General features: G+C 37.0%; 4 protein-coding genes and 1 long non-coding RNA gene across 8 annotated transcripts; 2 read left to right on the top strand and 3 right to left on the bottom strand.

Moving 5' to 3' along the window:
- Positions 1–987, top strand: LOC117235331 (protein transport protein SFT2). Its single transcript, XM_033497234.1, has 3 exons — positions 1–361; positions 454–605; positions 674–987. Exons 1-3 carry the CDS (start codon positions 173–175, stop codon positions 942–944), a joined length of 612 nt encoding a protein of 203 aa, XP_033353125.1. The 5' UTR covers positions 1–172; the 3' UTR covers positions 945–987.
- Positions 988–1,410: 423 nt separating this feature from the next.
- On the bottom strand, positions 1,411–3,099 carry LOC117235527. The gene is made up of 5 exons (XM_033497649.1): positions 2,763–3,099; positions 2,609–2,659; positions 2,402–2,536; positions 2,115–2,331; positions 1,411–2,046 (listed from the first exon to the last, which is right to left on the bottom strand). The coding sequence occupies exons 1-5, from the start codon at positions 2,870–2,872 to the stop codon at positions 1,501–1,503; spliced, it is 1,059 nt and encodes a 352-aa protein (XP_033353540.1). The 5' UTR covers positions 2,873–3,099; the 3' UTR covers positions 1,411–1,500.
- A 374-nt stretch (positions 3,100–3,473) lies between these two features.
- Positions 3,474–4,004, bottom strand: LOC117235597. The gene is made up of 2 exons (XR_004493700.1): positions 3,786–4,004; positions 3,474–3,655 (listed from the first exon to the last, which is right to left on the bottom strand). It is a non-coding gene; the product is annotated as an uncharacterized LOC117235597 (long non-coding RNA).
- Positions 4,005–4,549: 545 nt separating this feature from the next.
- On the top strand, positions 4,550–13,265 carry LOC117235530. The gene is made up of 6 exons (XM_033497659.1): positions 4,550–4,994; positions 6,106–6,151; positions 7,039–7,269; positions 7,372–10,129; positions 10,271–10,502; positions 10,593–13,265. Exons 1-6 carry the CDS (start codon positions 4,938–4,940, stop codon positions 10,599–10,601), a joined length of 3,333 nt encoding a protein of 1,110 aa, XP_033353550.1. The 5' UTR covers positions 4,550–4,937; the 3' UTR covers positions 10,602–13,265.
- Positions 13,266–17,786: 4,521 nt separating this feature from the next.
- LOC117235529 (serine/threonine-protein phosphatase 4 regulatory subunit 4-like) lies at positions 17,787–27,099 on the bottom strand. Of its 4 annotated transcripts, none has more exons than XM_033497655.1 (16): positions 26,896–27,099; positions 25,929–26,179; positions 25,739–25,812; positions 25,315–25,421; positions 24,902–25,131; positions 24,647–24,775; positions 24,470–24,576; positions 24,192–24,383; positions 23,960–24,118; positions 23,699–23,881; positions 23,170–23,616; positions 22,982–23,099; positions 22,861–22,903; positions 22,760–22,779; positions 22,632–22,677; positions 20,899–22,407 (listed from the first exon to the last, which is right to left on the bottom strand). In XM_033497655.1, the coding sequence occupies exons 1-16, from the start codon at positions 26,934–26,936 to the stop codon at positions 20,964–20,966; spliced, it is 3,591 nt and encodes a 1,196-aa protein (XP_033353546.1). In that variant the 5' UTR covers positions 26,937–27,099; the 3' UTR covers positions 20,899–20,963. The 4 variants fall into 4 exon arrangements, with proteins under 4 accessions (XP_033353549.1, XP_033353546.1, XP_033353547.1 ...); XM_033497656.1 differs by having other exon boundaries at positions 20,899–22,098; positions 26,896–27,098; XM_033497658.1 differs by lacking the exons at positions 25,739–25,812; positions 26,896–27,099 and having other exon boundaries at positions 17,787–22,407; positions 25,929–26,028.
- Positions 27,100–27,172: the final 73 nt, after the last annotated feature.

The following is a 27,172-nucleotide window of genomic DNA, read 5'->3' as shown; positions in this document are numbered from 1 at the left end:
ACACAGTGCACTTCTTGCTTGCCAGAGTACGATGAAGATAACGAATATGTCATGTTCCCAGATTAGTATTTGAAGGATACTATGAAGTAAAGATATCTTTCAAAATGGAATTGTTGCCTATTGTACTTTGTGTATATAAACGTATAAATATAAAGTATGGCGACGTGTCAAAATGGCCGATCTCAACAAAGAACTAAACGAATATCTTCTTAGCAGTAAAAATGAAAAACAATTCAAAATTACCGTACCTTCGGTGACGATACCGAAAGCGAATATTGGAAAATGGTTCGGTCGAAGCGAAGATGATAAACAAGAAGCGGGATGGATCCAAGGAACACAAAAGGAATGTTGTCCTAGCATGGTTTGTATATACGTTTTAGTATAACCTAACCCTCTAAATATTCTTAAAAAGTCTACATAAAAAAGTTAACAAATTCCATCTTTCCTCAACAGACAAGAGTACAAAGGCTAGTAGCATTTGTTGCATGCTTTTCTATGGGTTTACTTTGTTTCTGTTTGTCGGCGATTTATATCCCAGTTTTGCTCCTTAAGGCAAGAAAATTTGCACTTCTGTATACATTAGGAAGTGCTTTCTTCCTCTCAAGGTAAGTTGATAAATACGGACGCCACTGTCGGGAATAAAATAAGATTTATATTAAATTAATTTTTATAGCTTTTGCTTCCTTTTTGGTCCATTAAGTTACCTAAAGTCATTATTCAGCGCTGAAAGAAGGTGTTTCAGTATATCCTACTTTGTAACTTTAGTAGGAACGCTTTATTGCGCTCTGCATTTACAATCTACTCCACTAACGGTACTCTGTGCTGTTTTGCAATTAATAGCTATGTTATCATTCCTGATAAGTCATATACCAGGAGGAACTAAAGGCCTAATGTTTTTTACGAGAATGTTCAAATCTTCGGTAAATTCTACATTGCCTGTATGATACTACAATTACTTAGGCATTAAATATATACATGTGAAATCAATATTGTATCTTCAATTTTAATATTTTATAAAACTCCATATATACGATATTTATATGCAAATCAACGACATGCTATACTGCATGTTTTTATGTGGACACAACATATACGAAAGACTGACTTATCTTAACAAATAATCAGACCTTATATACTATGTATAATAATATGTTTATTTGTATTTAAAGGAATGAATCAGTAAAAACACTTATGTTATAAGAACTAAAAAATAAAAGTTGCTATATATATATATAAATTAGTTATATGAAAATATAGTTTTTGTATATAATGTATTTATATGTATGTATATTATATGTATAAAAAACAGAGTTTTGTTATTTCTATATATTTATGTATACATATATATATATATGTATTCATATATGTATATATATGATGTAAGGACTATTTATTTAATAAAATAAAAAGTGTACTTGTATATTCGATATTTATTAACATGTAAGATAAGAAATTCTCTGGTGACATTCATGAAGTATATGATACTACTATGATGCGACATTATTTTTTATATTTGGAAACTTTCGCCGCTTTTGCACGATTAACGTTACCCTGTAAGCGTTTGACTTTTAAAGGTAAATATTTAACATTTGCAGATGCATTATTAACTCTTGGAAACTTTTTTCGTTTTGTCGGATGCTGATCTTCATGAATATTAATATATCTCGTATGTTTCTTTATACTTGTATCGAATTCATCAGAATCATAATTAGCTAAAGAAATAAAATTATCTTGTTCTTCTTTTTTCACAATGGGCTCATTTGTGGAACTTTCTGTTGTGCTAGGTGGAACAAATGCCCTTTCTTTGTGTGAAGATCTATACATATATACATTTGTAGATACTGTATGTTTAATTGGCTCCGAGGAGACTCGAGATTCACTCTCAACGCTCATTTTGTTTTCTTTATCTGATGTAATCTCTTCTAATGTTTCAATATCTTTGAATAATTGGAGCCTATTTTTTGGTAAAGGTACATCCTTAAAAATATCACATATTGTTGTATACAAAGGATGAAAATGATGATCTGTATTACCCATCACGACATTCTGAAATCAAAATAATAAAAATAAAATAATATCAGCAAAATGTCATTTATGTATTTAAATAATTATACCTTCAAGGCACACGCAGCAGATGCAAATCCTATGGTGTTTAATGTTACAGTTTTCAATTTAGGCAATAATAATACTGGTATTTTCTTATTTTGTGCCATATAAATAACATGCTTTATTAAAAGCGGCGGTGAAATGTTCGCATCCATTAGAATACAACAGACATTGTTTTTTTCCAAAGATCTTGTGATATTATTTATGCCCAAGACCACAGAATTTCTAAAAATGTAAGTTTTAAAAGTATATGTGAATCAGAGAAGTATGTAACAATATAGTTAAGAATATTTACATTAATTCTGAATTAGGAATATTCTCTTGTTTTAGAAGCGCTTCTTTTTTGGCTTTTATACGTTCTTCTTTCTTCATATGTCTAAGTTGTGACCATGGAACTAATTTAGACGGACGTTTTATAGATGGCATTAATCTATAAATATGAATTATAAAAGCATTAATTTATACCAATATTTTCTATGTTTTACAATTTTTTAAAACCTACTTGTTTAAAACATCTTCCAACAATGGACACTTTCCTTCATCAACAATTGGCCTAAAAATATATATATAATGCAAATATAAACATTTTTAGTATGGTATCTTTAAAATGAAATTATTAATTAGAATTATATATGAATTGTAGACTTTACACTTACCAATAACTATCTTGTGGTTGCGCTAAGACATTTCGTAACCCTTTGACTGATCCTTTCTTCGCTGACAATGACTGTTTCTGTTGTTGTTTTGTTAATATTGGAGTACCCATAGCAAAAACGTTAAAATATTGATATAGGTTAGCTTTCACGTAGACACGTTGTAACACGATAGTATCACCACGATTAGTGCGTCGTGTCGTGTCCTAACGTGATAATCGAATCAGAGATGAGTAGAGAGAACTCTCATGACCATGAGGGAAATTCAACCAAAAACATATTTTACGAATTACCGCTCCTGACGGTCAAAGAACCGAACTATTCGCATATTTCTTTCTTCGGTATGACGATTCGAAAATGAGCGGTAAAACGGTGAGTCGTATCATGAGCATCTATAAGTTTTTGACCATCATTTTCGTATGTGAAGAATAGTTTCACCTTCATCGGTCGAGGAACGGAATTAAATCATTTGAAAATTACGCAATTACACAAATTGTATACAGAAAATTATGAACTCATTGTAAAATTGCATAATTAGTGTAAACTTACAGCATAGAAGATGATACGATTTCAATAATTCTTGGAATTTGATGTCACTTCTCAGAACTTTCGAAAGCTATTTTGCGATCTTTTTATGCTATTTCTATTTGAATTTCTCGTTTAATTTTTTTGTGGAAATAGTTAGAGAAACGGATAAATAAAAGGATCGTGAAATGCTGTTAAACTACTTTGGTTTATTGAAACCCTTTCTAAACACATTTTATATAATTATCTTGCAATAAATAATCTTAGTTTTTATTACATCGTATAATTATTTCTAACAAACTGATTGCTGCTGGTTACTAGTGGTGGCTGTTAGTTATTGCTGACTGCTCTTGATATTATTATTGTTGTTTCTGTAATCATTGCAAAGAAACGCAATTTATTTCCGATATTTCATTAAACTTATAAGCAATTTTTATGTTTTTCCGCCTTTATCTTTCAGATCGTCGGTACGAGACACATTTCTACTCTTAGCGTACATACACACGTTTCTCCCACCAAAAGCACTATCGAGGAAATGTACGTATAGTTCGAGCGTTGGTCACTAGAGGTCCTTACTGTTTGTTCGCACTTTTCGGCTGACTTTTTAAACATTAAATCGGCATTCTCTCTACTCATCTTTGATTGAAAAAACTTGTATCTATAATCTAGTTGTTGTTTAAAAGTTCTCCTTGTATGTGTCTATTCTTCTTCTACATTTCCGATGTTTTACCTGTTAGTAGAAAGAAAACCAAATTACATTAAGTGTAATTTGATTTTAACTTTTGCAGATTGATTAGATCAATTTACATTCTAAACACATGTATTTCAAAGTTTACACTTTCAACTACTATAATTTTTATCCAAGTTTCGAATGTAATTTATGAGAAATTAATTATTATTACAGTTATTGCTTCGAACTGTTGAATAGAATTTGTAGATCTTTATATATGCATTTCGTAGGTTAAAAGGCATGTAGGGAGAACGTTGTGGAATTAATTCGGAAGACATAATTACAAAAGTTCGCGAATTCACCTTCTTAATTAATTTCTTTTACTAATGAAAATTCAGTACATCGTGAAGTATGATATACATAATATATAAATGGACCATCGTTTGCGAAAGCTTACAAGTTTATGTCGAAATAACATAATGAATAGAAAATAGTACGTGAACTTTTAATTCTTTAAATTCAGTTTTCTGTAGAGAATTCGAATCGTTAGCGCGAAAGCGGCGTGCGCCTGCTGTTGTAAACGGTACCCATCGATTCCAGCGGCGCTTGCGAAGAAAGTTTATCGAAGTAAAAAACGTAGATGCTACGCCACTGGACCAAAGTGCAGGGGAATGGATAATGTGCAGAATACGGTTTCGAAAGGGAGCAGGACCGCAGCAGTGCACGCAGCAAGTCAAGATTGTCAAGATGGATGCTCGGTGCCGTCGGTGCGGAGTATGGATTTTGCCGCGTGATTCGTAAACGAGAATTGTCATTGTTGTTCAGTGAGCAAAAAAGGAAAACGTGCGTCGGGAAGCATTGTTGTTCATGGTGTTCCGAGGTGTTCCATAGTGTCTCAGTATGCAGCGTTAAGTAAACGGAATGCTTTCATATAGTGATGAGAAAAGCACCTAAAAGCAGTGCGGTAGTAGCGGCCTTCTACAATGGTGGATAACAATTGTATTATCGAGGGAAACGTCAAATTTCGTGACGGCAAAAAGGTAAGTACTTTCGTTCGAATTTTTTCTCAAACACTTATCTTTCCTTCATTTACCATCGAGGTATCCAATTAATATCAGCAGAATAATCGCTTAATTCAATATTCGTTAAAATAACATGGTTTAATTTATCTCACAAATCTGTGTAATGTAATATTACACGATGGTCGTTCATATCCTCGCGAAGAAATTTAACGATGCTCCGCTCTGATAGATCATAATTCAAAGCAAACTCACGTTCATGTTTAATTATTCCAAAGTCACTTGAGTACGGTACGGTTTCAATAAAAAAAATTATATAATGATGTAAGGATCTTGCGCTAACGCGCTCGGCAAACAGTTATATATACGTATATACATTGCATGTAAGGTGTATATGTATAAGCATTCATTGAATCAATGAAAAATATGAAAGTCAGAATTCAACTAAAATATGGTTAAATTTTGCCTCTCCTGTGAATACACACCATAAATTGCAGTAATATGTTGAAAATTATGTTGTAAAAAAGTTTATAATTTTATACATTCAATTAAAACTTTTTCTACATAGTTAAATACTAATTAGCAGCCATGCTTCATGTAGTAATTGAAAACTTGAATGTTTCAATGAGCCTGTGTTAGTATCAAATATTTATTTCTTTATGCCCATTGAAATTTAAGTACAATGGTGAAGTTTATTTGTCATGGGCAAGAAGTCAAATTGAGGTATCCTGATGTGATTTCAATGAACATTACAACTTTTAAGTAGTTTGTTGAAGGCTTAAGGAAGTATTTAATGTGAAAGAAATGAAGAGCCACAAAGCCATAAAAAGCTAGCTCATTTTCTTTTATTTACATTGGGGCATCAAAGAAATCATTCAGATGAGAAAGGGTAGGAAACTCTTTTATTTTTATCACAGGGGTACGGAGGGTCTGAATAGATTCAGGCAAATGTGTATTACATATGTATATGTTTCCCTGCATAATAAGTCTATGCAAACATGTAGCATACTAATATATGATATTCATGCATATGATTACTAGTCATGTTTGTCGACACTGTATCAAATGATATCAATTTAATAAAGCAATTATGTCTGTATCGAGTTATTCAAAATTGTTTGTTGCATTACAGTGGAAATCAAGATGGTGTGTCATGAGGAAGTTGTCACCGGTTGCAGGTAAAAATGTGTTTTTTATATTCTTTTAATGGACTACATTTTCATTTTTTACAATTAAGGAGTATACTTGATAAGAAATCGCTTTGCCTTTTATGTCACCTACAGAAATATAAGATATTATCACTAACATAAAACATGAGAAATCAACTGTAGATAGTAGACAGGAAGTGTTGGATATTTTATAGCACATATCTCTGTTCTTGGTGTCAAAGATGAAAACACTTCCCTTTTTATATAACATCTGTGCATTCCTCACAATGAATCATTCTTGTGCACCATAAGAATGAGTCCCTTTAATCTTATCAATGCTGATAAAAAAATGATAATGTTTGAGCTACAAGGAACAAGGGAATGCCAGATGTTGCAAACTGGCCCTAAAAAGCAATGCCAATTCTATTTCCTACCACATTCCTAATCATATCTCCTGAAAGAATTTCCTTACTTGTTATCAGCATAAAGAATCTCTCCCTCTGATTCTGTCCAAGGGTGGCAGCTGGCACATCTGTTATAGATTGACTAGCTGGAGAAACAAAAAAATTTCCAAGAAGAGCTTTGCTTCTGGCAATAACCATTAATACCTGACCCTAGTAACTGGAGGATATTTTAAAACTTAGGGACAGCAGTACCTCATAAATTTTCTTTGGGGAGAATTAGTTAAAAGTACATAGAAGGGTCTCAGAATGGATTTAGTGCGTTTCTACGTCTGTATAACTGTATTAATAGCATGTTGTGCTCGTCAGTTAGCGTGTGAAGTTTCGTTGACACATTTCGTTCGAACGATCTTCGATAAAAAGTACTCGTTAAAGAAATTTTTCATTAAAAAGTCTTCGACGTTTGCATATTTCAAACAATGCACATTGTTTAGAAAACCTTATACTCCTTTGTAGATTGTCTTCATTTACAACTTTACGGAGATAGCAAGGATCGATATAAGCAAGGTCAAACGAAAGCTTCATTAAGTTTGCAACATTTTCTCGGCGTGGAGAGTGGTTTCACTCTTGACAAGGAATCCAATACTATAGCTATAATATGCCAAGACGTGACGGTTGTTCTGGCTTTCGACACTAGAGAACGATTGATACAATGGCAAGTGAAAATCTCGAACAACTTGGGCGAAGGTATGCATTTTCAAAAATAAAAAAAAAAGAAGAAAAAATTACTTTAAAAAATCAGCAATTAAAAATTCACGATCTAACACAATATTTATTTTGCTGCCACAGATCAGCAGTTCCTGATACTGATCTCCACGGTTCCATCGAAAGCGAAGCTCACAAATGGACCAGCACATTTACACATTCAAGATCGCCGTTTTTGCATCACCGTCGGCATACCTCCCAGATTAGTCGGTATTTGGGAAATCGCGCATCTCCGACGATATGGCGTGGTCGAAGGACGATTTTGCTTCGAGGGTGGTTCGAGATGCGGCCGAGGAGAAGGTCTCCACGTACTGATAACGGATCAAGGAGAAGATATCGTGAAGATGCTGCAATTAGCGGCAGAGGGGAAGCTGACCAAAAAACGACCGGTTAGCAGAGAACAGATAACGCAGGAGAGCCCGCGTCGTCAGTTCTCTCGATCGGAAACGAGGGCCAGCGATTTTTTCCCCTCGGCTATTTACTCGTCCACATATGAAGAGCAGTGCGACAGCTGCAAGAACGAGAGCTCCCCCTATTGGTCGTCCACTGAGAGTAGGCAACAAACAGAGCTCGACAGGGATTACAGTAGCAGAGACACTGTCTCCGTGTCGGAATTGACCGATCAGCCAGGGGAATGGCGCAGCTGTTCTCTTACTCGTCAAGGAACATCCGCTCTCGAGAGATGCGCTAGCTGTATCAGCAAGCTAGGAACTGTATCCAAATCGTCGACTTTAGCCACCACGACTGGAGCAAGCAGTATAGGCAGTCCAGCAGGAACGATGAATAATTTTGGTTGCCATCTACAGCCACGTACGCTCGATCGGTTATCGTTATCCTCGTACAGTAGTAGCAGCCACGACAGTGACTATTCCAGTTCACAGCAGATGGAATGTCACTGCTCGCAAAATTCAAAGAGCTCGCAACAACAAACGAGCGTTCATCGCGTGTCGCCAAGCCCTAGCGCACTGCCACCGAGACCTCCGAAACCGTCCCAAAACACTGCCACGAAGAAGGTTAAGAAACCTCCTATGCCCTTGCCAAACGAACAAGTTTGCGTGCACTCGCGTAGCAAGCAGCAGCTGGTTGTACGAAATGCAACCGCGGCTGCTGGTCCTTACGAGAATTACGACGTACCCAAAACGATCTTGGGCCATCATATGTTGTTAGAACAAAGTTCCCAACCGGATCAGTATTACGACACGCCAAGGAAAATTAAAGAATGTCTAGCACTGCCAAAAACCTATCCTAATTACGATACGCCACAGGCGCCTCAAGCTGTGGTGTTACAACAATGTGGTTGTCCGGCTAAACTCACCGTTCAATCTCCCAGATCTTCGGGATGTCCCTGCCAAAACATGATGAGTTGGGCTGGTTTTGTATTGCCGTACTGCAGACGCGGAGCAGGAATTGAACCAACCGGTGTTGCCGTACATCCCGTGAAACTTTCTGGAGAAGGTAAGATGCCTGTTGTGAACGCGAGCGGGGAGATCGCGATTTACGCGACGGCGAAACGGCCGAAAAAGTCGGAGAAGACGGAGAACGACGAAGACAAGAACAAAGACAATTGCGAATGCCCAGAGAATAGAACAAACAATTACGAGAACGTCGAGCCTGTTATCGACACGCAACCTGAGTCCAAACAAACGAATTACGCGAACATAGACTTTACCCAATCTCTCGAACACTATGAAAACAGCAAAGATCTTTTAGCAAAGAGTGGAATTTCACAGGAGGAAATTGAGAAGTTTTCCAATCAAATTAAGGACGAGACATCTGAACCGCCCACAGAAGATTCGTCCAAGATATGCCAGAAATGTGGCCACGTTAAGGACCGAGAGAACGATTACTTAGTCATGGATCTCGAAAAGCAAACACCAAAGAAACCGTTCTCTGGATACCTACCGATGCAGCCAGCGCACAATGCTTGTTCAAAGGAGATTTTGTCGAGAATTTGTAGCGGTATAAAGAGCTCGAGTAACCCTGCGTTATCAGGCTCCGCGTTAAGCGAGGGAGGGAAAAAGAGATCCGATTCTGAATTTCGCGTTCCAGGTTCGGCGATGTTGTCTAGTCCGTACCTTAGACGCCGTTACCTGGAGGGAAATAGCGGAACAGAATCCAACGGGAACATTGGTCTATTGTTGAGAAAACGATCTTACTCTGCGGAATCTGCTCACTATTTGGACGATGAGAATCATACGTTCCCATCGACGTTGACCATTCACAAATGTTCCAGCGAAGCGGACAAAGCTTCCCTGGTTAGAGGAGAGACCCATTCCCCGTGCGTTAACTCAGAAGTCAAGATAAATCAAGATAGCGGGCAGATATCGATAACCTCACCTCAGCCGTCATTCATAAAAATTCGACGCTCCTCCTCCGTTCCATCCAAGACCGGTCACAATAGAGACTCTTCCAGTAGCAACGACTCAGGCGTTTCTACGGGATCTCTTAGTCACAGAACGGCGGAATTTGTCGAGTTCGAATTGTCATTGGCCCCATCGACGTCGGCGAGAAAGCAAAACGTGTTGTCAGTTTATAGGAAGAGTCCACCGCCTACGTGTTATCACAGCAGCCTACCAAGGAAATCCAAGTCCAGCGATCCGCTTCGAGAGTTGTCGTTTCAGTTTCAAAAGATTAAGATTCCTACAAAATCCTCTTCAGCGGAAGCCGATATTCCCACGTGTTTACCTAAGGCCACGAAAGGATTCAATAGTCCAGGGGAAGTGTCTAATGCTCCTTATATCGACTCGCGAAGCACAAGCAGCGGTACATCCGATATGTCCGACTACATCGAGACACTGTCGTTGTCGTCCCACTCGTCATCCGATACGCCAGACAGTCTGAGGTAAGGTACTCGTGGAGAGAATGTAATTGTTACGTTTTCTTAGAGCTTCTTCGCCCTCTAGCGAAGAAACACCGACCAAGCGTAGAAGAGGTCATTAAGAAGAGAAGATGAATGCTCAGTCTTTTACTCGGCTTTTTGCAGACTGGGTGGCAGAGCAGTGGCAACGACGCTTCGTCCTCGCAGCGGGAAAGAGTATTACAAGATTGACAGAAGTATTCTTGTTGAGCAAGGAAGAACGTTGACGACGCCATCCGCCAATTACGCGAATATTACCCCGGTGCTTGAGAAAAGCGAGTCCCCTTCGCCTGGATACATGAGTAGCTCTCCCTTTGAACAGCCACAACCTACTCGTGAACACTTTTTGTTTCCCGATGTGAGTAGAATGATTAACGGAATTGTTGCATTACGATTACGCTAACTCTTTGTTAATAATTTATGCTTATTTTTTTAATTCTTTTTACAGGAAGCTTGAACATAACAACACTGTTTGGCAAGAGAGCGGAAAACTTGAAGTTCCTAGGAATTCCAAACAAAACCAGTAAGAGTATTCATGGTAGAAATTATAATCGGGGCATCGTGACTGTTTACACTATACGCGGGTATCTAGTAACTGACCATTAACGCTTTTCGAAGCTGCACACGGTACGAAAGGTGCATTTCGTTAAACCGGGAAGAACGAGGATATCATCTTCCAGTGGTCCAAGGTTCAGGAATCATAGTAAGGAATTTATTCAGGACGGTTATCTTTCTGCGTTCTTTATGTCTTTTTATGATAATGTCTTCTTACAAAGCGAACCCGCACAATCAAAAAGAACCTAACAGAGGGGAGTTTTCGTAAGAGAATCTAGGTTCTAGCGTATAGTCGAAATGAAGTCAATATACAATTGAAATACTTCCTACAACGACTCAAACAATTTCTAAAATATGCTCAATAAGAAACTGTAATAGTTTGTATAGTAAGAATCCTGCCCTAGGATAAAAACAAATGTGTGCATCGTATACTTTATATGAGTATATCGTTTTTTGGATATGTTTTATTTTATATGAGTATACTTCTATATAGGGTATTGTAAAGCGGTTAAACCAGAGGATTGCAATCAATGCATTCTGTGTTTATACTGGTTAACGCGATACCATCGATTTACATTCTAAAATATACAACCAAAAGATAAAGCAGATGGAGAGGAAGAAAGAAAAGAAAATGCAATGAAAGTAGTCAGTTGCATAGCGTTCACAGGGTTTTCAAATCTTTACTAGTTATTTTCTAAAGGCTTAAGATAACATTTATATAGCCGTGAAATGGTCTTCTTTTTAACGAGATTTATATGGTGGATATCGTAGTCTCTGGGCAATCAAAGATGGCACTATGTATAGATTATAAACAAGATTTAAATAAGTCCTAAGGATACGCGAACTGATATAAAACTCGAATTATTTTTATTGAACATTTTAATGGTTCATGGGCAGACATTTTTATTCGTAATCATTCTCGTCGTAATACGTTCCCATTTTTATACATTCATGTACATTCGATTTCATATGATTTTCCTACTAGATTTACGTAGATCTACGCAACGAATTAGTTCTTAGAATCATAATTGCAATATTATACTTCACTTCTCATTTTTTATTCGTAATAGTAGCAAACGTACTTAAGATATTTTTTATTCGTACTTAAGATATATCTATGTCGTTTCGTATGCGCGAAGAACGTATATGTCTATGGAATTCTTTACGAAAAAAAAGCGACAAAAAGAAGAAAAAAAAGAAACGAAGAATATTTATTTTTACTTCAACGGTGCAGGATCTTTTTGATAATAAAAGTATATCGTAGACGATTAAGCGAGGGAGCTAGTACGACGTATCGAAGGGAAATCGAACTAGTTAGGCCTATTTTACGTCTGCACGGCTTCGAACTTTCTTTTGATCGTCATTAACAAAAAAGGGAAAGATTAATTATATATGCGCGAGCTGTAATTGAACATTTTTTCATGGCATGCAATTTTTCTTGCTTATGTCGAAATCGCGCATAAAAAGCAATAAAAAAGAGAAATAAAACAAAGAAACGCGCGCAAGGTTACGCGATCGTTAATAGAATCTTGCACCGAGGATAATCGAGTTTTGGAACGCGCTGGTCGGACTGGTCGATATTGATATTATGCAATGCAGTGATACTGAACGCAATAATAGAAATGCTAGGAGTTATATGGCCATTAAGAATGAAAAGAAAGAAAAGAGAGAAAGAGAGAGAGAGAGAGAGAAATGAAAGAATCGATATCGAGTGTTTTCGCAATTGAAATATATTAAAGCGGATTATTCTCTGTTTCATGTACATGTTACGCTCCGCGGAGTGGATAATCAAATCAGTATTCAGAATCAAAAAGATCAACGGTAACGTGGATTTATCATGCGTATTAGAGGTTCATTGAACAATGTAAAGTTAACCGGGAATCACGATTCAACGACAATATAGCTTGTATTCCCACCCCCGTCGCCCCTCTCCAACACTCAAGGAATTGTTTTCATCGAGCCGGAACAGAATTTGTAATATACGATAAATTGTAATAACTCTCTAACACTACTACGTCCGTCGATGATTTTTCGAGGTTATGTTCTGGTCTAACCTTCTTTTACTTTTTTCTATCAGAGCAATCGCAACTATCGCTGTAGCAATGCCACGCTTGTCCTTTTTATCACGCCGCGGTTTTTTGTAAGGATCCGAAGCGAAACGAGCCACGAGCAACTAGCTCTAAAGGCTGTTTCGCACAGAGAGCGATTATGTATAAAGAATTATATACTTACAGTTGACTTTATAACGAATTGTAAAAGTATTAAAGTAGTATTAATCACAAGACTGAATGAAAAAAAAAGAAAAGAGAGAAGAATGAAATAATAGTTGCTGTGTGATTAAATCGTAGGAAATATCTGAAGAAGCTAGATTTATATATCATTTTTTTGTTCACGTGTGCGGCTCCCTTCGAGCGCCATTTTCCGATTAACCATGTTTAATCAGGGAGACTCTTCTCTCCCTTTTATTTTCTACTCTGCATTCCGTGCATCGAACCTGTGTCTGTGTCTTCTATAATATCGTAGATATGGCGAGACGTAAACACGAAAGAAAAGAAAAATACGAAAACGCAAGAATAAGGTTAGACATTTGTCGTGCTTGGCAAATTTAGCAGGTACCAAGCCGCTCTGCTCTGTCCAAGCTGTCCGAATTTCATATGCTTAATTACATTACGAGAAACTCGTATTCTCCATACGAATGATTTATAGAACACGGCACGAAGGATGCTTGTCGAGCAAGAATCGTACGAATATTATTAAAATGTCAAGATTATTCGAACGTAGAATTAAATCGATCGACCTTTATATTTCTCTCGCGAGGGTCGTAGAGACCCGGAGGAAGTTGTTAGAACGTAACGTCGAGAAAAGGTATAATCTTTAAGATACAAGCTGACATTGTACCCCACGATTTTCCAGTAAATATTGTATAATATTAAAAGGAATAATAGAGATGCGTGACGAGAGTGCGTCCACGGATTTATTACGCGACTCTATTATACGTTGCATCCGATGATTCCCAACCGAAAAGAACGAGTTTCGAAGCGATCAAAAAATGAAACGTCTCGACGAGAGTGTACCGTTTAACGTGATCGCTATTATCGATTCTACGTGGTGGCGTAAGAATTGGGAATCGGTTCTATGAATACATGCTAGTCAAAGTTAAGTACTATCGTAGCGATAATATATTTTTACTGTAAAAGGGACTATCGCGGACAGGTCGAAGGCTGAGCACGCGCTCCATTGTACGGAAGGGGCTCATTATTCGAGCGACCAAATCGTCAATTGAATCGTCTCTTCTTCTTTATCATTCCATTTTTAGAAAAATATTCGATTGCAACGTACAAAAATCGAATCGTATCGTGTAATTACAAAGCTATAATAACGATTGCATTTATAATAAGACTTCTTAAATGCTAACAAGTAGCTTCTAGTCAACGAAGGATCAATCCGAAAAGTACGATGAACGCAGAAGAATAATCAAATCGAGTTTCTCGCACGTTGCCATACAACGTGTTCGATACTCTCTGACACGCTCTAGAAAAAACACGATCCCTCCAGGCATTCGAACGAGCTTGAGACGAGATGACGAGGAATTGCTGGAAGTCGTGAAGACGCGTGCCAGCCTTCGAGCCTCGAACAACCATATCTAAGAATTTACTAACGATATTATTGATCACGAATAGTGAGTAACGTTTTTCGAGGGTATTATATATAATATATATAATACATATATATATATATATATATTATATATGCTCTGTTTATAATTTCTGTACATATAGTCGGTGTGTGGCATTAGCGTAACCAAGGTTTCTTTATTTTGTGATCCGAGAGAATCGCCGCTCGAGAAGATGAGGCACGACTTTTACTTAATGTATATACGAGATAATATACAGAAAGAAGAGAATGGAACGGCTCGAGAGGAGATTGAGAGATATCTATCTAGCGTGACGAAATGCGCTGAGATCGTCTTCGGTAACCATTAACGCGTTTCGATTGATTTCGCTCGCGCGTGACAATGCCGCTTCGTGTAATCGCACGTTCAACGATGGAATAATTGGTTCGCGAGAAACAAAGAGAGAAAGAGATTTAATGGCGGCAGAACCGCGAGCGGTCCGTATTGTCGTCGTCAGGGATTATTTATGCGATACGAGCAATCTGAAACGCTTTACCGCGCGTACACATATATACACATGTATACAAACAAAGACACACGTACACACAGAGATATTATAGCATACGAACGTCAGAGACAAAACCAAAAAGGTAAGAAGAGAGACAGACAGACAGACAGACAGACTGGCGATATTTGTTCTCTCCGTGTGAATTTAAATCTGTCTTTTTTTTTAATGTGTGTGCAATGGTTTCGCGAACGGTTTTCGAGAGAAGAAACTAATCGCGAATCATTTGTACGTACACGCGAACACAGATACATAAGCAATCCGTTCCTCGTGGTCGTCGATGCTACCGAGTCGACTCGAAAGTATTCTCGATTGCACGCGATCGTAGTAATTACGGGTAAAAATGGGAGAAGTGCAATCGAGAGGGACGCGCTGCGTCTTCCTACGCTCTTCGATTCTTACTTAACGCGTTCTCGTTTCTTCTTCTGCGATATCGTCGAGCCACCGATAAAAGGATATTTCAGTTCGACGAACTGCTAATGGCTGTTTGCTTCTTAAAGTACATCCTTCTTATATTTCGAGTATACGATCTCTGGTTGGATGATTCATGGTCGTACTTTCGACAGTACCAAAAAGGTTAGAAGAAGTTTGTTATAACTCTACTGTGATTCTCGAATTTGTATATCTCGATCTTACATTCAATTTTGCAAACGAAGACAGATCTTTGATGTTTGACGAAAATGGCTAACGTGAAATTACAATGGCAAATTTTGTCTCACTTTGTTCGAACTTGATTTTTTAACGTTAGAAAAATACAACTCTCTATTGTAATTGCATAGAATACGCAATACGAACAACAATTATTTACGCTGTCTCGACTAATTAGAAAATTACTCGACCAGTTATCATTCGACGAGATTCTCAATAAAATATTCATCTTCGATTTGTAATCTATCTACACGATACTCGATTTAAATACGCTGCTTTCCTTCTTATTCGTTTTGAGCAGTTTTACGCGTGCGATCCAACCGTCTCCGTGTGCCAGGTAAAGAAAAGAGAAGACGTTAAGCGCAAGAATGCGAGGGCTATTTCGACGAGACCGATAGCATCGAGTCACGAAGTCTCCTGTACATACTTCTGCCGCAGACAGTCTGCTGATCAGACGGACGATGATCGTGTGCAAATGAAAGAACGCTATAGATATAACGAAAGAAGTAACACGTTGGTTGCACGCGAGTCATTCCAAGCGAGCTGGTTCCGCGTAAACGATTCGCATGTGATGAATACCGTGCCATCTTTATTCAGCTATTATTTATAACCTTAAAATGGCACGCGTTAAGGCGATAGATGTGTACTTACGTGAAAGAGTCGGAAAGGGGAATGGTTGAATTCCACTAGGCGATAAGGGCATACATTGCAAGAGCACCGAGAGAAGGAGAGAAAAGAAAAATGAGCAGATCGGAATCCGTTTACTTTGACAATCCGTTCTCGACATAAAACGAAAGAAAATATTCAGTTCGGACTGTTCGAATGTACTACAAAGGATTCGAAAGAACGATCCTCGTTTTAAGCGAAGATATCGTTCAGAGAAATAGAGAAAATTTTATATAAAGCCAATCGCGAGAAATCGTCCTTCGACAGTGTGTTTAAGTTCTACTCTCCCCCTCCCCCCTGAAAGAGTTCTACGAATTAGAAGAGGAAAATATATAGAATGGAAAGATGGTATTTTACAATTGTGGGATGGAAGGTGTTTGTTGTCGAGAATCTCGAGAAAATATTTAATATACATAAATGCCGCGTTTATTTTCGAAATCCTCATTATTATAGCGTAAACATCGACGCGTTTAAAGGCGCGACGATGAATTCGACGGATTAAAGGGGAAAAGAGCAAACGAAACGATAAAGCGACGGGAGCTTACGTACCGGGCCATAATCGAACATTTAGAACGCATTCTATCGAACGGTGAATGGAAATTTCCGATCGATTTATCTTTTTCGAAGTTTTTTATAATCAAGGTAAGCGGGTGCGTGTGAATGAGCGAGGGTGATCGAAGAAAAAAAAAAAGGAAAAAAAATTCATTATTACGTATTTCGTAAGTAAATTATAAAAGGAACTCATACACAGTTTGTAGCGACTCGAGTCACTGATTTATTAAGAAAGTAGAAGAAATAAAGAGATTAAAAAGAAATTCTCCGTTTACTTCTCCTTCTCCCTATTCTTTGATTTTTTACAGGGAACAAATTATCGGGCGATAAGATCGTTAAGAGAGACGGGTTGTGTAACAAAAAAGGTTCGATTTATTGTTCGTAACGTATATTAAAACAGATGTATAATATCGACAGAGCCAATATAATCTACGATCGCGTTGTTCTTTAGTCTCTTCACATTTAACTAGATTTTTGTTTTGTTTCTTACAGGTATACCTCACAAAAATACACTTCTCTCTGTTTGTAACATTCCTTATTCTTTACGGGAGCAGTTACGAGTAATAAAAATATCGTTCGACGAATTTCATCGTTCATCATGCGCGACGTGAACGACTCTTCGCGTTATTTATTTGTTTCCTCTTTGTTCTCGCGTTTAAATATGTATCTTTATTTTATGTTACTTTATTTTTTTTGTTTGTCATCACAGATTACTCCTTCCCGAAAGAAACACGCAGGCCATAGCGTTCGATCTCTTTTTTCCCTAACAGTTTCTAACGCGATAAATTCAATTGACGCACGACGTGCTTCTCTTCTTTCTTTCTTTTTCGTTCGATAATCACCACGCCGTTGTTCGTTTTTTAATACGGTCGACGACCGACGTTTATCCAGGATCGAAAAGATTCTATCTCTCGAGAGTATTCTCGATTTACGACGTTTACGTACGCGATATACGTAACAATATGTATAATATATATAACAGTGTCAGCGATAAAAGCGCTCGTCTCTTTCTTTCCCATTTCTTCCCTTTTCTTTTTTTTTTTTATCCTTTCCCTCTACGTATATAAAGAAACGAATACGTAAGATAACAATTACGTAAAACGAGCGTAGCACGAGTGTGTGTACTTCTTATATATAATATACTGCGTATTTTTTTTTTTTACTTTCTGGCACAAAAGTTAATATTAACGTACACGGTAAGAGATCTGTACAAAAATAAGGAGCAGCATTTTAAGCGATTATTTCTTGGCGAAAATTCGACGTTCGAGAAACTTTACTTTCTCCCTGCGTTTTCCTAGTTATCCTTCTAAACATGCCCGAGTAAACCTTCTTCGTTTTCTACTTTCGCTTGCTTTTCTTCAAACTGCGCCTCCCCGCGCTACGGCTGATCCTATAGTTGCACATTTAACAATTTGTTCAATTTTTCTTAAATCATGTATACTTAGCGTGTGTGTATATATATATATATATATATAGTATATTCTAAGATTTCCTATAAAAAAGAAGTTTTTTTTTTCGTCGCATGGTTAACCAACAACCGTACGATTATGCGAAACACGCGCACACACACACACACACACGCTCTTTCTATAAACTCAACGCGTCGTAGAAGGATAGAAATTTCTATCGAGAAATGTCTGTACTCGATAGATACGAGTATCATCGGATCCGTGTTTGTCATTAGACCTCGCGAAATCGTACGGCTGACGCTATCCTAAAGTTTCCTATAAAAATAATACAACAAGCTTCGCTATGTTATTATACATATATAAGTCGGTAGCCGTACGATCTTACAATTATAACAAAATAATTAATATCGTTACGCGGCAACAATCGATCGGTAAATTGCGTCTCTTTCTAGTCCCTAAGCGTAAAGAGTGTGATCTATTCTCGATGTTCGGTAGCTTGTAGAAGAAAAAAAAAAAACTATATCATCCTGCTCGTAAAATCGACGGTAAAATCAAATAACGATTAACTGCTATACAGGCGAATCTCGCGATAAACGGATTGACTAGCGATTATTCAAAAACGTTCTATATAAAATCGAGTTGTTATCCTCGGAAATACGATCGGAGAAACGAACGAAAGATGACGAGAGGTCGAAACTAAACGGACAAGCATCGAGCGTAACGAACGAGTTATTAATACGTATAAGAAGAATTAGTCGATGCCTCGATTCTTGAACAATATTTTTATATAAGTCTACTATGTAACTACTATAATCTTTCTTTATTCGAGCAACGTATCGAGACCGTGATATTAAATATCGGACGTGAATATCGTATTAGTTGCACGATATATGTATTTTGGGCGTTATTTTTCCAAGTTTCACCGTAAATTCATCGTTCGACGGTACGGTCACCCTCTTTTCAGGCGTTGAAGTCTCCAGCGTCTATTCAATGGCACTTGCACTGTCAAGCTTACATAGTATATGTACATGATACAAGTACATAATGCCTTTAAGGGTTTGTACGTTGATACTTAATCGTATCGTTTAGATAACATCTTTGGCTTCGAAGCGTCTTATTATCCTTCATTTCAATTCTTTTCGTCCTTCATCCCAAAATACATTTATTAAAAGCTCAATGAAAATATTCTGCGAAGATATTATACGTGCCCTTCCTATGCTGTACAGTTGTACACCTCTTGTCGTTATTTCGTTCCATGATAAATTTATTAACTTCTCTTCCCTCCCTCGATGCTACTTTATTAATTAGACATTCGCTAAATTGTCTTGGTCAGTCTATATACATATATATATATATTAATATATGCGTGATTTTTCTCTGTAAGACTGTATGATATTTTCGTAGATATTTCTCGTTTTAAGACACAACAGTAACTCCAGTCCGCTATATAAGAGAATAATTATAATCGTTCAACGTGTTTAGAGGGAATCGGGGAATCGAGAGTCCCTAAAGTTGCGCTCAAAAAGATTTTGTTTTTTTGTTTTTGTTTTTTTTTTTCGTTTCTCGTCAGTTCACTCCTTCTTCGAATAAAAATTAATCGTTCGTGTCGATGTTTGTAAATAAATCGAAAATTACGATAACTAGTATACAACGGTCTCTACGCAACGCGATACAACAATGGAAAACGATTAAATTAGTATAACGCTGTCTGTTACAAATAACGTATAATACAAATACGCGCATCTATGTATACTGTACCAAGCTGGTTCTCTGTAAATTCATGCTATATCAATAAAGGTCATAAAAATTGCGGTAAAAGATCCTAGTAAAAACTTATCTACCTTCGTTAAATGAATTCGTTGAAAGGAAGATAACGATAACGGAAAAAAAGCGAAATATAAAAATCGTATCGAACGTTTAAAAAACGCCATTTCACGGACGTTGGAAAACGAGAGCTGCTTTTTATAACTATTCAAGACTAGACCTACAATTGGCTACTAAGATAATTAAACTCTATCTTTCGTTAACTCTTTTGTATAGTTTCCTAAATGCAATAATCTATTAGAATATATTCAATTAGCGAGTAAACTTTGATAGAGCAATACGTATTAGATATGCAGCTATAAAATTAAAGTGCAAAATAGTCTTATTTTTTACTCTTACGAACTGCGATACGGCATCGTCTAATAAAACAGTCTTCCAACTCAAGCATGCGTGTCTTGTACAAACTTGTACAAACGCTAAAACACGCGATGAATTCTTTTCAAACGATATATCGAAAGATAAACTTTTTCTTCTATAATTTAACATGGAAATACTTTGGACAAGATAAAGTAACTAAAAAACTATCTTGTGTAAAGCACGCGTTAATGGTAATAAATGAGATATCGCAAGAGTTCTATCCCTTGGCCTCTTTACCTTTTACCAATTGCACACGAATAGAAAAATTCATCGTTAAACTCGTTAATAAAAAGTGAGAAATGTACAAGGCCGTGTGAAAAAAAAAAAAAACGATCGTCAACTACGGACGAAACGAAACTAGTCGAGACAACCTCGTAACAGTTTCTAAATACGCCGTTATTTCGTTAAAGGAAAACGTAGACTTTGTGAACTTCAGATTTTCTAAAAGATCAAACTGCACAAAATAAAAAGTATCCCACGAAACTTTCTATCTTTCCGACACACAACATGTTTGCAATTATAATATGCGAACCAGCACATACAGTTATTTTCTTCTCCCCCGCCCCCCCCCCTCCTTTTACATGGAGATTTTAATTTCTCGATACCTTAAATGCGTTCTGTGTAATTACACTAATACAATTGGTACTCCTCGAACTTTCGGCACAGCTTGTCGATCTCCTCGTACCTTAATTGCGAACCTACGGGGCTGGAAGCCCTGGTAGCTGGTGCGGTTCTACTACGACGTACAAAATTTCTTAAGGGTATTTTACTATGTCCCTGATTATGATTCACGTCTAAGGTCGAATATCGTCTCGGAGCCCGGCTTAAACGTTCCGAAGATGTATCGTCGGCCACGTCTAAGCTATGCTGAGTCATCAAGATAAGCTTAGTCTCTTTCGTATTCAGCATCTTTAAACTAAAATTCGCAGAGTGTCGTTTAGTCCTGTCCAGCATACACTTTGACTGTATGATTTTAGGCTTGTCTTTATCCATTATCAGTGAGTTCCGCCGTTTCATTTTATCGTCCATCGATCTATCCTGATTTACGCTGAACCCGAACCTAGATCTCATCAGAGGCCCAAGATATAATGGATCCTTCTTGTCGAGCTGTTGATTCTCCTTCACTAGACTCAAACCATCCTCGTAATCGATCGATCGTAATCTTATACCTTTCGCTTGATTAGTTCCGTTGGTTCTCCGTTTTATACCATCCTCGTACTCGGCGGAGAGATTTCTCTTGGGCTTTCCCTTGTCGAAATTGACCGAGTTCCTTTTAGTTCTGTCCAACGTGCACTTTGACTGCACAATCTTCGGCTTGTCTTTATCCATTATTAACGAATTTCGTCGTTTCATCTTGTCGTCCATCGTTCTCTCCTGATTCACACCGAATCCAAATCTAGATCTCATCAAAGGGCCAACGTATACAGGATCCTTCTTACCCAGCTGTTGATTTTCTTTTACCAGTCTCAATCCGTCCTCGCAATCGATGGAAGTTCTGACATCGTCTGACTGATCGGCATTCGTTCTTCGTTTCATGCAATCTTCGTATTCAACGGAAGAGTTTCTCTTAGGCTTTCCCTTGTCGAAATTCATACTGGTAGGCCGAGCATGATTCACGTTGAACGAAGTTCTTCTCTTGCCAAACATGGAATCTTGCAGATGCGGTATCTTAGAGGTGCTTTGAGAGAACTGTACCGGTATCCTGATACCAGCGTCTACCAGGAATTCGTCATCCGACAGCATTACCGGTATCTCCGGCATAGAGCTACAAGGCCAACAAGAGTTATAGTGAGCTGCAAGCGTTCCTACAGTGGCAGTGTCCTTGCTGGCAATGTTAGTGGAAAACTCGCGGGCATAGTCTCGGATTAGTAGGAAATTTCGCTGCGATCTTCGCCGATTCTCTCTCATGATCGTTTTCGGCCACGATATAAATGGCAATGCTAATTTCGATCGACTCTGCTGAGCCTTTTGCATTAGATAATCACTGCACGATCCATTGTCAAAGTTAGTATGGGTTGTACTAATGTTTGAGTTGGTATGCCCTATTCTTTCCCAAGGATGTGTTAGTTGAATTCTGTTAGATGCAAAGCATGCAGAATTTGATATTAGGTTTTGCATGATATCGTTAGTAAACTAAGAAAGATAGTGAGATTTAACTCTACTTTTTCATCGGTTCTAAAAAATCTATCTCTTCTATTCTCGAATATTAGTGTTATATTAGACGTTAGCATCATGCTTAAAATTAAAGTTAGTTTTATTTGTATATGCGAGGAATAAGTAGATATGTAATTTATGTACCTCGCTTTTGATCCGTCGCTTGATTGGCGAGGTGAGCCTATGCTATCTGTAATAAATATTATTAATTTTAATCATTGTTCTGAATAATATTTTATGTTTAATCGGTGGTAACGAAAGCGAATATTTACCTTTCGATGATGTTTGCGGCCTGGATGAAAAGAACAGAATAAATTAGTTCAAAATTTCATAGGAAAATCATTAGACGTTCAAATTATAAAGTATAACTTACATCGTTTTCGACGAGGAATCGGCAGTCGCATGACGCCACCCCCCTACAATTACAGGATTCCAAATATTCAATCCGTAAGTAATAAGAATTGCTATAATTATGGAAATTTATCCTCGCGTACCTTTCTTTATTGTAGCACCTCCGCCTGGAGATTTCCCATTTGCCATTCCTGATAATCTTTTCTCTTCCTCTAACTTTCTAATATCTTCAGTGCCCTGTTTTGAAACTGCTCCAGATGCCTGAAACAAAGTATTTTGTACAAACATAATTCGCTAACAATAAAAGTGAATTATACTGAATATTACTTACAACTCGACCTTCGTATTTAAGCGATATATCATCCAATCTTTTTATAACGGATGACAACTCGGCTAGTACATCTCTATCCTTTTCGCTATTTATTAAATGCGTTATAGTTGATTCTAACAAAGTTAATAATTTTTTATCGGCCGGCATCCGCAGCATACTTTTTAACTGAGGCAACAGAGAAATTACTTTCATTCTTATGTTAGCTACGGGATCTTCTGCCAAGTTCAATAAAACAGTAAAAAAATGTTCCTTGAAATATGCAGAAGAAAAAATTTCCAAAGCCTCTATCATCATACGAACAAACATCATTCTCACATAACAATTCGGATTACTAGCTAAATCTGAATACAATTTGCTACGAAGTTCTACCCTTTGCATAGGTTTCATGTTATAACGTAAAAGGAAAAGATATAGAGTTCCTGCGGAGAGTCGAACGGGTATTGGCCTCTGCAAGTTAAAAATAGTATTGAAATTTGATTATGTCATATATTTTGGTTAAAAACGAAACACGAGTAATTTTAAAACTTACAGCGTGTAATATTCTAAAAAAGGCCATTGGCACAAAATATGAATATATAAAGTCACTTGGGAAGTATTTAGGCAATATCTCAAGTTGTGAATGCATTGAAGACACTAATCTCCAATTATGTGTAGCTGCTATTTCCGACTCACATTTCAATAGAGCTCTACCAATTTCCATAACAGTGGAATCCTGCAGTCGACAAACAGATTAATAGAAATAGAGCAAATATATTTAGAAAATGTCTAATTATAGAAAACGCATACGAACCATTTTATCTACTCCAATAATTTGACTTTCAGCCAAGCAATCAAGCGTTAATCCTATATGAGGAATTAAACCTTGTAAAACTTCTTCAGAGTTATCTTTCAATAATTTTATTAGATCTGTTTTTATCCGTCCACTTTTTGGACCTAACACCTTGGCCACCTGCATGGTAAATTATGATTGTTACTAAAAAGTCATACATCCCAATTTCATATTCCAATCAAAAAAGTCTCACTTCATGGATTCCACACGCTACAGTTCTCCGAACCAAATAATAGTGATCACTCGCCAATGCAGTGAATGTAAGAAGTAATGCATCTGTATCATCCACGGAATTTGATACAAAGATGAACATTGCTGGCAAATTAAACGCGCAACACCTTCTGCATTCTACATATTTTTCATCTTCGTCAAAATTAATATTCATCTAGAAAGGTGTAAATTTATGGAGAAACTTCATTATAAAACACATTCGATTTTATCAGAGTCTATATCATATTCGTACACACTTACAAATGGAAGATGAGGCTTGGATTCTTTTTTCATTAAGACAATACCCATTTGTGCAAGTTGTTGAAAATATTTTACGAACCATGTTTTTTCCGTAGGTAATAAGCATGCTGAAATATCAATTGTACATCAATTGACTGCGATCGTGAAAATAAAATTTAAATTCATAAGAGATCTTACTTTCTAGGCCGAGTACAATTTTTCCAAATTCTTGGGCAATGACGCATATCACGTTATCGTCTGACTGTACAGATTGTGTATTTTCACATAATTTCTTAACAAGTGGCACTATGGTAGTTTTTATTGTATCTGTAAATAATTATAACTACGTTGCGTCGCGTTCTTAAAAAAACTCGCGTCCAAAAATTAATCGAAACATATTTTACTACAAAAATCTTGGAATGCTTATGATGCACAACTAGTCATTAAGCATACCTTCCTGAAGATGAGGTAGCAAATACGCTATTGTTTGTACAGAGGCGCATCTTACATTGCTTTCTTCATCACTTGCTAATTCTACGAAAGATGGTAGCAAAGCAGATTTTACAGACTCAGCACCAAGGCCTTCAGCAACAAAACGTAGCTGCAAGCAGATACTAGCTCGTACTTCACTATTTACATCCTGACAGAGGGAGTGTACCATTGGTAGAACTTCCTTCTGTATCCTGACAACAATTTCAATTCGTATACTTATTTAATGACTTTATTGAGAAAAAGTTGTCTTTTGGCATATGTTGCATACTATTCAATTTCTGTACGTTTAATCTGTCACTCAAGAATATAGCGTTTAAAAGTTGATACCCTCGATAACAAAAATATTAGATTTTGATAAGATGAAACATACTCACAGAGCAGATTCAAATCTTGTACAAATCTTTCCTAATATCTTGCTGCATATTATCCTGGAGTGGATAGGTTGTGACAATTGCCCTTTGCTTACAGTCAATGGCAGAATCTGTATAATTTTATTTCTATTATCATCCGGATGATGTTAGTTACTATATTTGAGTATGTTCAAGTTTCAAAAAATATTTGTATCGTTAAGGCTATGTTAAATACATAGCATCTCTTTGCAACATATGAGTTTTGATAGAGTACTTGATGCTTAGTCTAATGCCAGGTAACCAAGTAACATAAAATAAATCAACCTAATTACCAATCTACCATAATCATATTGTAAGGTTGCATATGTGCTACAAAAATTACAATACATTTGCCCTTCTAAATGACAAAGTTGTCTGAATATCAATTTCTAAGATCATCTATACAAACCTGCTTTCTTATGACTTCTACCGGCAGTAACTCTATCACATCCAGTAAGGTCTCCAGCCATGCATGACAGATAACTTTAAATGTACATATATACATGTTTAGTTACATGGAATAATACCAAATGCATGAAACTGTCGATATAGGTTTAACTAGCAACCCTGTTGTACAAGAGTGAACAAAATTTCTTTACCTGGATCACGCTTTTCAAGGGAATCTAAGATACTTTGAAGGAATGTTCGACTGAAGACATTATGGTTCACAAGTTTCTGCTCTAGAATCGTTTTGAATGTCGTTGAAGCTGCAATATGGAATTCCGTGGATGCTGTAGCCAGTGACTGCTGCACTTTTGGTATCACGCGTGTTATACATGATTCTGAGTCTGTGGCTAAGAGGCTTGGTAATGTTTGTATAAAATTGAGTTTTTGAATTTCATCGCCTTTCCTGCAATAATTATGGATATAACAGCAAATAACGCAAAAACGACAGCTGTATTAACGAAGATAGATAATGTAGAAAACAACACATTTTTAAACATTAATATTATTTATTATTACAAATATATTAACTACGATATAAATTACCATGATAACAATATATTTAGGAAGTATAATATTTTCTGGAATCGTTAAATTTATAAAAACAATCCCGTCATCCTCGCGTTATTTTTCTTAAATGCATGCAACCTCCAAGGACAGGAATCTTTACATAACATATCCTTTCGAAGCATGTGACAATGTTTTCACTGGTACAACGTGCACGATTCTTAAGGTTTTTATTTCATCGTAAATCCTCATTGTTACAACAAAACACTCGTTATTACGACATCGTTATGCAAAGAGGAAAAAAAGACAATCGATAATACTGTCAAATCTTCGAACAACCTACACCTTGAAATCTTATTACTTCGAACGAAGTCTTTAGCTAACTGTTTATCAGTTACTCGTAGAATGTCATTTCTTCCGAGTCTTTAAAGGACTATAATTAGCAACGCTTAGACGACAGGACAGTATACTCCTTGAACGACGCTGCGTTATTTTTAGAAACCATGCATGGGTTCGAACGAAAGAGAAACAGTCGTGAGAATGAGAGAAGACGGGCGCGACAACTGCGAGTAAGATTCACTAGCTAAAAAACCATTCTCTATTTCGGCCACTTACCGTGGAGATGTGCTCTTGTACAGAGCTTCCTCTTGCAACATTTTCAAAGCGCATTTTATTCAACGATCGCACGAGAAAGCAGCGAGGACTGATATACTAATTTCTTTACGTGGACGACGATACACGCGTACGCACTCTCATGACGCACTTGACGCAATAAAAACAACACGACCGAACGTAGATGACAACTAAACTGGGCTCTGACTCCAAGGTATCGATTATATGTGACTTGTCCTACGAGACAGCGAGCAAGACCGAGTTCTGCCGGAACCGACCG

Source organism: Bombus vosnesenskii, unplaced genomic scaffold (genome assembly GCF_011952255.1).
Source record: "Bombus vosnesenskii isolate JDL3184/JDL3185 unplaced genomic scaffold, Bvos_JDL3184-5_v1.1 scf7180000013316, whole genome shotgun sequence".
NCBI classification, from domain to species: Eukaryota; Metazoa; Arthropoda; class Insecta; order Hymenoptera; family Apidae; genus Bombus; species Bombus vosnesenskii.
The sequence above is the reverse complement of the archived record's forward strand: the minus strand, read 5'-3'. Positions and strand labels throughout refer to the sequence as shown.

Coding starts and splice junctions, on each gene's coding strand:
- LOC117235331 (XM_033497234.1), top strand. CDS start 173: ATGGCCGATCTCAACAAAGAACTAAACGAATATCTTCTTAGCAGTAAA. Junction 362..453: donor AGGAATGTTGTCCTAGCATG/GTTTGTATATAC, acceptor TTTCCTCAACAG/ACAAGAGTACAAAGGCTAGT. Junction 606..673: donor AGTGCTTTCTTCCTCTCAAG/GTAAGTTGATAA, acceptor TAATTTTTATAG/CTTTTGCTTCCTTTTTGGTC.
- LOC117235527 (XM_033497649.1), bottom strand. CDS start 2,872: ATGGGTACTCCAATATTAACAAAACAACAACAGAAACAGTCATTGTCA. Junction 2,537..2,608: donor TTGGAAGATGTTTTAAACAA/GTAGGTTTTAAA, acceptor TCATATTTATAG/ATTAATGCCATCTATAAAAC. Junction 2,047..2,114: donor CTGCTGCGTGTGCCTTGAAG/GTATAATTATTT, acceptor TTTTGATTTCAG/AATGTCGTGATGGGTAATAC.
- LOC117235530 (XM_033497659.1), top strand. CDS start 4,938: ATGGTGGATAACAATTGTATTATCGAGGGAAACGTCAAATTTCGTGAC. Junction 4,995..6,105: donor AATTTCGTGACGGCAAAAAG/GTAAGTACTTTC, acceptor GTTGCATTACAG/TGGAAATCAAGATGGTGTGT. Junction 7,270..7,371: donor CTCGAACAACTTGGGCGAAG/GTATGCATTTTC, acceptor TTGCTGCCACAG/ATCAGCAGTTCCTGATACTG.
- LOC117235529 (XM_033497655.1), bottom strand. CDS start 26,936: ATGTTGCAAGAGGAAGCTCTGTACAAGAGCACATCTCCACG. Junction 25,422..25,738: donor TAGAAGTCATAAGAAAGCAG/GTTTGTATAGAT, acceptor AAAATTATACAG/ATTCTGCCATTGACTGTAAG. Junction 22,408..22,631: donor AGCGACGGATCAAAAGCGAG/GTACATAAATTA, acceptor TGCATCTAACAG/AATTCAACTAACACATCCTT.